Here is a 10399-nt window from a genome sequence, read left to right on the forward strand (position 1 = left end):
TTTTTTTTTTTTTTTTTGCATTTTAAAGGAAAAGAGCTATGAGGTGACCAGAAGATTCAAAATGCACTGTTAGATTTGCTAGAAAAAATGAAGGTTGGATGGTCTTCAGACAGTGTGACAACTATTGGAGAACAATTTATCAAACCATTTTCCAGTACTCTTTGGTATTTGGATCCTCACCATGATAAATTAGCTTCTACAAATATTCATCTCCCAAGCAAATATCAAGGATTTAATGACTGGAAAATGACAGACAACACTCAGAAACTCCATTTGCCAGTTCATTGTATCACTTACTGCAGATAATAAGAAAAGGGATTGAACAGAAATATCCTGGTGATGAGAGTAAGCTTGAAGTTCCCTCACTGGAATGGTTATGCTTTCAAATTTGACCACATAATCTTTATTCAGCATCTGTATTAAGATACACAGGGTGAGTAAATTTGAAATTGGGTCTACAAATTTGCCAGCTTCATCATAGTTATGTCGATTCCTGCTATATTAGTTTTATTTTATTCTATTTGAAAGAGTTTTCTGTTAAAGAAAATTGTTTTATCAATTATGTGTCAGTAGGTGATAAAGCCTTCATACCAATCGGTAAACCTGTACTTCCAGTTTCAACTGGCATCGGAGGGCATAATCTCTCAATAGTTTTAGCAGAAGGTCCTAGTCCAGTTGCTTAAGACCATGTTTTCAGTGCTATCTGTGTCTTTTGTGGTTGACATTCCAATGACACCTCAAGATTCTTTCTATCATGGAAAAGCCTTTATTGGGTTAAAAGACAAAGTTATTCAACCTTCTTCAGCTTTGTGGTATTGTGCAAAATTGACAGCTTTTCTTTAAACTCACTTTAATGATGATGGTGCTGTTGTAAACAAGCCTATACTTGTGACAGTGATTGATGAAGGTCCAGACCACTATATCACATTTGTTTTTATACAACTGGATTAGATCTGTCTTTTCATATCTTTGGACCTGGATTTGATAATTGTTGGCTGTACCTACTCTTATCAATCTTTGCAAAATGTAGTTGAGCATTTCATGTCTACTTTAAATTTGTCATTAATGACCATTGCACTTACTAGGAAAGAATTGCTAGAAGAGCAAGAGAAACTGCTTGATAATAAAAAGACACTCACAGAAGTACATGAAGTAGTCGCTCAAAATCTGGTATTGAATGAGTCTTTGTTGGATGCAATTCAGCAAGAGATATGCACACTATCATGATGTTTCAGTAGCATGGAAATAAAGGGAGAACCTGGACAAATTACTCCAGCTTCTAACAAGTCTGAATTATCTCATTTTTGGGAATTAATTTTTGAAGTACAGCCTAACTTGTCATCTGAAAATATCACCAAAAAAATTTTGGAACCTGACAAAGAGCCTCTTTGGAAATTTATGTGTGCTCACTGCAGTGCAACAAAATGCAGTGCAACCAAGCATCCTATTAGGATGCCTATGGACAAACTTAACAGTTATCATTTGTCCCTTTACCTTTGATGTCTGATGTTGATAAATTTGCAAACTTTGCTGGCCTTTATGGAAAGTCTATGGATGAAAAAGACTGTCCCTCTGGAAAACCTGCTTCACATATTGCAGAAGTAGATAAGAAAAGAGTGTACTAGTAAACTGTAAAGTTCAATGTGTTTTGAACTGTCAAGAGTGCTTTAAACCACATGTGTGTACTCTTAAAGTAAACTAACTCGACAGCAAAAATTGGCTTTGGAAGTGGTGAAAGATACTTATCTTTACTCATGTGGTGCAGCAATATTTTATCTGGATTCACCATTTAAGGGTATTGTTTGTGTCAGAGATAGTTTAACTTATGGTGATCCCATAGAACTGTCTTACTTTTCTGCTGCTCTTGTTTGCTTTACATTGGTATATTACTAGTGTGGTATGCCAAAAGAGTCACTAGTAAGAGATAGTGATTTTTGCTGAACTGGAAAGAAACTCAGGTTGTACATGTCATTTGCATGCTTTTCAAGCATTCTTTTATTCTCCATCCTTTAAATGCACCAAAGTAAAGGAAGACTATTAATGAATGATTTTAGATATACAGTACACCTAAAATAAAGGAAGACTTAGTACTAAAAAAATGATTTACATATAGCTATGCAGTTTACAGTTTTAACTTTTGTAAATTTTTTAATGTCATTAAATACATACATGCTTTTGCATCTTAAATGTATCCACGAATGATTATTATTTCAAAAAGTATTATTATTATCTAGTCAACCTACAAACCCAATTCTTAGCGAACAGGAGCCTGAGAAACATAAAATTAAGATGAAGTTGCCTAAATTGAGTCAGAGTTGTGGGAGAAAGCAGCCAAAACATGTATTTACAAGTACTAATAATGCGACAAGCAGTAAAAGAAAATTACTACAGCCAACTTACAGTGAAAGTGTGAATATCAATGATGATGAGAGGGATTTTATTGATAATGTCATTTTGGCTTTAATTGAAGATAGTGATGAGGATAAAAAGAGTGAATACATCATGAAAGAGTGCAAAAATGTATATGATATCAGACATGTTTTCAGAATAGATGCTGCTTAGACAAGAAATTTACTAAGTTGAAAATCATGTGAAATTGAATCCTCTTAATTCTGTGGATAAAACAAGTAATATTACTTTCAGCATTTCAATACTAAAGAAAATGTGCTGTATTTTCTTACTCAATGTTGCAGACCAATTATTGCTTAACATCAGAAAACACATTTTAAAAGGTAGCAGAAAAATTAAGAAATTATATCCAGTAACAAGTTAAAAAAATATTAATCAAATACAGTCAAAACTTGTGCTGTATTCTGTTCAGAGAAGGGTGTTATTAGTTCCATTGTTTGCTTCACCACAAAATGACAAAGTTTTCTATTTGTATAAGATCAATATCAAAAACCCAATAGACTACCTAAATTTATAGCTTGATACAGGATCTTGTAAATGCCTTCCAGATGAGGCTGTTTACATTTGAAGTGCTAGCTATCAAACATTCCTAATATATAGCTAATATTCATTGATTTTTATGTAGCCTTATTTTGCGCTACAAAGAAACTTCTGAAATGCTTTTCTGAAAAGATACCTAACCTCTTCTCACATATTAGCTTTTTTATCAATTTTATGCTGCTCTCTATATGAGCAATTTTTTGCTCACCATTAGCCCTGAGGCTCCCACCTAAACTCGCTTGTTTCCATGTGCTATTGTCATACTGTTACGACAGTGGGGGTCACGTGATGAATATTCTAGAAGATTCGCTAGTGTGTTGCGAAAGCGTTGCATCAACTGACGCTGGTAGCACGTGTTGAGAATCTTAGAAGTTTCTAGAACAGACAGTATTAGTGTATATAAGTGAGCTAGACAGTGAGAGAGACAGACGGAGTCGAAGCAATAGTGGAGACAGAGACATAGCGGAGATGAAGCAGGCAGAGAGAAAGAAGGACAGCGGTTACGGTCGGCGGGAACTGGGGATAGCAGACACAGAGATCGGAACTATAGTTTGCGGGGACGGACAATTAAGTCTAAGCACGATAGAAAGTGAGTGAATTGTTGTGAGCTATAGTGTGTGTAACTGTGAAAATTAAGTACATTACAAAGTTGTATTGAGGAAGAATAAACAAGTTTTATAAAGAAAGGACTTGTATCTTGTAAGAATTAACAAAAAAACATACAGAGACGTAACAATACAAATAAGCATGCAACAACCATCCACCAATAGGAGTGAATCACACCCTCCTAATGCAACTGACTTTTTCTATACTAATTGTTCAAGCCTCACTTCTCGATGTGGCACTTGTGTGTAATGATGCCTTTTTTTTTCATTCATAAACTTTTCAGATATAGGCATTTTTTAATGGAAGTATCTACAAAGACACTATTGTTGGATTTTTGTTTTCCAGCATTTTCTGCACCTGCAGATTTTGAGGCCTTTTATTTCCACATTATTATTTCATAAGTATCAGTAACTTCCACTTTATCTGGTGTGACACAAGGAAACATTGTTAAGTAAGTCTAACAACTACATCGGCATCAGATTTTTCTTTGTCTGTTGGGAGAAGTGACAGCTTTTGTGTTGTGAATGGTGAAGTCATTCTTGTGGCCTGGACCTCCTATTGAACCTGACATAGCTCTGTCTATGTTTATCCTTTGTAATGGAAGGGACTTTGCAGGTTTTTTTCCCACCACCTTATACCCATGTTGTCTTGAATTTACCTAATATTTTTCATAATTTTGGGACTGAGTTTCTCAGGTATGTTTTTCTTTCACTTTGTACTTTGTTCCCTGCTTCTGACTTTTATGTTTTTTACTTCCTATCCAGATATGCAAGTCCATATTCAGTTAGTTTTATCACCACTTGGATGCATGCATGCCACATCCTCTTTCCTTTGTTACCACATATGTCTAGGCATAATTTCATGCTGTATTACATTTTTCTGACTCCTAAACTCATTTTTCTCAGGCTTAAGTTTACCCATCTTTGCCTTACACTCTCTACCCCTTTTCCATTATTTTTCCTCCTTTCACCTTCTTTCCGTGATCTTCTGCACATGCTTGTTCACTTATGTTCTTTACAGTGGCATGTTTATCTTCCTTGGCCTTAGCACTTCATATTTGGTTCTGTTACTTGGTTTTCTTGGGGCATAATACCCTCTATTCATATGTTTTGGCTTCATTTTATCTCATATGCCTTCGCCTGGCTTATTTCATCTGTCAGTGTGGTTTTACTGGAGTGCTTGGTTTTTCTGGAGTCGCATGTTGGGGCTATATGCCAATGTTATTTCTTATCCTCACTAGTTTATCATCTGTCCTGTGCTCCTTCTTTGCCTCTCTCTGCCCTCTACTCCTGCATCCTCACCTTTCCCTGTCACCATATCCCCTTCCTCTGTCTCATCCATCTTCCCACTACTCATAGACTTCAGTGTTGTCAGTCTTGGTGGTGATTATCCTATAGGCTCAGGGTCAGTAGGGCTCATTTAGTTCAGTTTACAAACCATTGCCTTCCATTTGCAGCTTATTGGTGGGTAGTTGGAATTCTATCATAGAGCTTTGCCCATCATTTTTTCCTTCTCATCCTCCATTGTTTCCTGTTCCTGTTATTTTCCCTCCTCCAAGGGATATTGTTTCTTGCCAACATCAGTCTGTAGCAGTGTTGGACCTAATGGCTAAATATGCTATTGGATGGATTTCTAATCCTTCTTGTGGATTTTATTCCAATCTTGGATTTTTCATGTCTCAGTCAATTTCTCGATCTCCATCCATGAGGACTTTTCTCACCCTAAAGTGGTTATTTGTTCCAGGTCTTGGGATGACCGAGGTGGAATTCTCGGATGCTTATTTCCTCTTTGACTTCATTCCAACAAGTCTTCTACAGCCATCCTCTTCTCCTCCTTCAGGAGGTGATGTGTCTGGGTTGGTTGAGCAACCTGGAGAAGTTGCATTTCACACCCGCTCTGTATCTCATTCTTTTGAGTGTTTTTAACTATATAGCCACAGGTATCCTTTACTGTGCATGACACAAGGTTTTAGTGTCTTACATTTAAAATTTTATTAAACTACTTTTGTTTATGTTATACCAATTAGTATAGCATAAAATCTTAGCTAATTATCCATATTCTAATAGTATATAAGTTTAAGTTTTTAATTCTATAAGGCAATATTTAAAACAATCCTGAATTTTCCCTATTGTGACACACGTAATATACTTTCTTTAGGTACCTTCTCTTCTCACTAGTTTCAAATATTTCTCCCTTATGCACTATACGGATTAGCATTCCAGATGATGTCTCTATAGTTGTTTATTTTAGTTGCAAACCAAAATCAGAATGTATTTATCTCTCAGTTATATAAATGTTTGAGAAAGCACAGTTGGTTTGGGGCAAGGAAACAACATTATGAGAATCACTTAAACTATGTTGTTATCTGGTGGTACAACTTGAAATTGTGCTTATAGTTTGCTATGAAACACCACTTTTGTATTAGATAGAATTATAATGACATCTTCTGTATACACTATTGTAGTCCATTATTCTTGTGAATATTTTGGTCAACATTTTATGGATTCACCAAAGAGCTGCAGTTAACCTGGTGTTCAGGCTGTACTAGAAGATAACATATGTAAGACCTCTAAACCTAAAATGCTGATAGTCCATCCAAGATCTGCTACTATTTTTCCATTAACTTGCTGAAGTGGTGTTTTACATGAAATGGTATACCATGAGATTAAGTATAGTTTTAGCAGCACATAAAAACTCTTGACTTGTGTTCCTGTAATTTAACAAGTACATATCAAGCCAGACTTGGCTTTGTAAAAATCATACTAATCACCACTTGAAAAAGCTGATTTTGGCTTCACTAGTTTAAATTGGTTGACCTAACTGATTCATAGCCTGTCTTCTCCCTCCAGTAATGTTTCCAATTGAGAGCCATTCACCATAGTATTGTGTATTTTATGTCAAAGTTATTAACTTTTCATTTTACCCTACATTGCTGATTTAGTGACAGTTCATGGTAGAGAAGAGTAAATACCAAATACAATATACAGGGATACCCCAAAAAAATGTGTAAAATAGATTTTATTTAAAGTTGAACTAGTGAGAGTGTAAGTTTCTGGTAGGGCACCAAAGCTGAACAGGTTAGTGATGAAGGTCGAAACTAAAAATGGACACCTCAAGAATAAAGGGTTAGGCTAAGTTCTACACTTCAACTTGCAAAACATAGAGGATTACATAAACACACTGATGACAAACTCAAGGTTTAAAAAAGAGGGGTTGGATAGAACATACCTTAAGGAAGATAACATCCACATCACTAGAAATTTTCTGATGTGGGACCCTCAAGATAATCAAAAGAGATATAGACGTATGAACAACTGGTAAACAGACACAGAGGCAGAATTAAAAAGAGTGCGGTAAACCTGGAGATAGATATATATAGAGTAGTCCAGAGTCGAGTTAGCTGGCAAAGAGTTGTTGAGGACTTATGCTCAATGTGATGTTACAGGCTTAAGTAAGTAAAGTTGAACTAAAGATGATTTGCATGACTAGCACAAGTAATGGATAAAAGGTTATAACATGGCAAACTTCATCAGCAAGTCATGACACTTCTAAGTTGGAAAAAATCTGCTTCAAATATCCTAAAATAAATTTTCAGTATACAGTTTCTGCAGTTGACCAGTCAGAAAATTTGCACACAAGAATGTGGAAGTATCTCTGCTCCATGTACAGTCGTAAAGCAGTACCTTTTACACAAGGTAGAGTAGGATACTATACAAGTATCCCATTAAACCGTAGATTAGATCCTTGACCAGACCTACTGACCTCATCTAAATAATTTAAGTATTATAAGTATGAAATACCCACTATAGAAAGTAAGTTATATAGTATTTGCATACTAGATATCAAGTAGAAATGGATTGAAAGTTTCAGAAAAAGGTATGTTTAGAACAATTTTTTTAATTTTCAGGATCAATATATTTCTGTGAATTATTAGTATTATTAAACATGCCTTTCAGGTGTACATAAGCAGGGATATTTCAGTGAGATTTTCTAGAGTAATGCAGTATGTGTAACAAGATTTTGTTAACTTTTAGCTTTTAAATCAGTTGGAAGCCACAGGACCACCACCCCTGTCAAAAGAGAAAATTTCTAAAATTCCAATAGTACACATAGAACAAGATCAAGTTGGTAAGTAAATGCTTATCATGTTTATTGTAAACTAAGACAAAATATGAATACAGTAACTAATGTTTCATTTTGATCAGAGGGAAATATTACATTATGCTTTATGTACAGAAAATGGATGTGTATCTAAAGCTTTGAACTTCATTAAGGTGACTAAACTCTTTGTCTTATAATTAATCATGATCATGAATGAAATAAAAAGATTCCCACAGCCTGTGTCATAACAGTAATAACTCAGCAGAAGATGTATGAGCTGAAGGATGTTTTTATTGATTAAACTTGTATGTATATACCTTCTGTGGATGGTTTTGAAAGAGCAGCCAAGAGAATAAGCTTGAAGAATTCAGGGTGAAAAAAGAAATAATAGAAAGAAATGTCCACTAAAGGTGCACTAAATAAGATAAATGTGGATATTTACACACAAGTTATTGATTGTGAGAACGTTTTTTATTTCTGACTTCTTTTAGCATAATTTTATTTTTCATAATACTTAAAATAGCTAAATATGAATAAAACATATACAAATATTCCCAATATTAACTCTTTTGTGACTTTAGTTACCTAAGGTCACTCCATGGGCATAATTGCTTGTTTTACTTCAAAATTTCATTTAGAAAATATAATTTTAATCTATTTCAGGAAATATTGTGCCAAAAAAGTGTACAAACGTTATTAAAATGATGTGTAATGGTTCTTTAGTTAACCCTTTGGGCATGGGTGGGGGTCAGAGTGCACAAGCCATGACCTTGTACAGAGAACCATTCACTATGGTATTGTATATTTGATGCCAAGCTTATCAACTTTTCATTTTACCCTGTATTGCTGATTTTGTTATAGTTCATGGTAGAGGAGAGTAAATACCAGAAACAGAATAGAAGGATACTAAAAACTGTAGATATGCATCTTGGAGATTCTATAAGTTATGCAATATACAGACTGTAAGATGGACAAAAGTATTTTTATTTTCCACATGAACATCCCCTTGCACTACAGTTTGTCAGAGTATGAGTCAGACTGACATTGGAACTTGAGTATAAATACTTTTTGAACATGTTTGATTTTGTGTATAAAACAAACATTTACATATTATTAAAAGCTTGCCACATTTCATATAGATTCATCTACTAAATTTGAAATTGTAGTCAACATTACTTTTTCAGTATCCCGTTGGTCCATGAACCCATGCACATTTGATTAATTTTATAAATAAAGATTCTAAAAATGAAGAACTTTAATTTTAGTAGTATCTGAACTGCATTCTATGCATTTTATTGATTAAACTCTCATGTCTATTCCTCCCATGGATGGTCTTGACAAATTATCCCATCTTTGAAAACAAATACACTTTCAACCTAAAATGCTTTGTAAAGTGAAGGTGCTAAGCTTCAAGATGGTATATTTGAATCTTGAACACAAGGTTTTAAGAAATAGTTTCCCACTAATTAGAGGCCTGTGGATTTTTTTATAGTTTACTTTGATTCTTTTCATGTTGCTGACACTAGATTTTATATTTTTTCATTTTAAAAACTACAGGTATCTTTTCTACAACAAAAATATTTAGTACGTAAGCCTGACAAATTGCACAGTAACTTCACTTGCAAGTTATTTTTCATCATTCAGAATTTATGCATTTGTTACGACAGCGGGGGTCACGTGACACTAGTAACACGTCATATTCTTGAAGGTTCATGAAGCCTCGAGCCTATACTAGATTTTTGGTATTCTTGTATATATATAAGATGGCCAAGAAGCGACGGCAACAATGTGTAATTGAATTGCAGACAGAGATAGATACAGACAGTTGAGTCGAGCACGTCGGACGTTTGTTGTGAATTATAGCATTTGTTATAGCGCGACTGTGGAAATTAAGTGTATTGCAAAGTTGTATTCAGAAAGAATAAACCAGTTTTATTTAAGAAAGGACTTGTACCGCTAAAATTTCATCTGAAAGAAATTATACGGGAAACAAACTAACAACCAGAGATGTAACAAATTGATGTCATAGAGTGGGAAGAAAAACAAAAAATGGAAACGAGAAGCGGCAAATCAAACTACAGCTTAGCAGATTTGATGGCAGCAATACAAGAACAGCAAAAGAAACAAGAAAAACGAGAAGAGAAACAAGAAGAGAAATTACAGCAGTTCGTGGAGGAAAAAGAAAAGAAACAAGAAGAACAAGAAGAGAAATTACAGCTATGGTTGGAGGAGAAAGAACATAAACAAGAAGAGAGACTACAGCAGTGGCAACTGGAACAAGAAAGGAAACAAGAAGTAGAAACGGTAAACATTAGTAAATTTCAGAGCGAATTAAATACACTAAAGGATGATTTATTGTCTTTTACACAAGGAGGATACATTAACTATCGACTTAATCAGCCCCAGACAACGGCAAACCCCTTCCAGACAACGGCAAACCCCTTCCAGACCCCGCAGCTAAACCCTAATGCAGACATCTTCAGTCCTGTTAGAAGTCACATCCCAGATATGAATGTCAGCAATAGGGGTGAATTAATACAAATGAAGCCACAGAAATTCGATGGGAAGGCACCCTGGGAAGCATATAGAGCACAATTTGAGCTCCTGGCAGAAATGAATGGGTGGACAGACGAGCAGAAAGCAGTATATCTGGCAACGAGTTTGAAGGGACAACCACTGGAAATACTTGGACAGTTGTCAGCAGAAGACAGGCACAACTATAGAGCACTGGTAGCGGCTCTAG

At 35.0% G+C, this 10399-nt stretch overlaps 1 protein-coding gene across 3 annotated transcripts in view; it reads left to right on the top strand.

Annotated features, from left to right (window-relative positions):
- Positions 1–10399, top strand: part of LOC106460768 (E3 ubiquitin-protein ligase RNF115-like) — a 126580-nt gene that overhangs the window by 103519 nt on the left and 12662 nt on the right. For all 3 annotated transcript variants that reach the window (XM_022387551.1, XM_013920503.2, XM_013920504.2), the window contains one exon: positions 7590–7683. In XM_022387551.1, coding sequence (XP_022243259.1) covers positions 7590–7683 — 94 coding nt within the window. The remainder of the gene's footprint in view (positions 1–7589; positions 7684–10399) is intronic.

The sequence above is a fragment of the Limulus polyphemus genome, unplaced genomic scaffold (genome assembly GCF_000517525.1).
Source record: "Limulus polyphemus unplaced genomic scaffold, Limulus_polyphemus-2.1.2 Scaffold832, whole genome shotgun sequence".
Classification (NCBI taxonomy): Eukaryota; Metazoa; Arthropoda; class Merostomata; order Xiphosura; family Limulidae; genus Limulus; species Limulus polyphemus.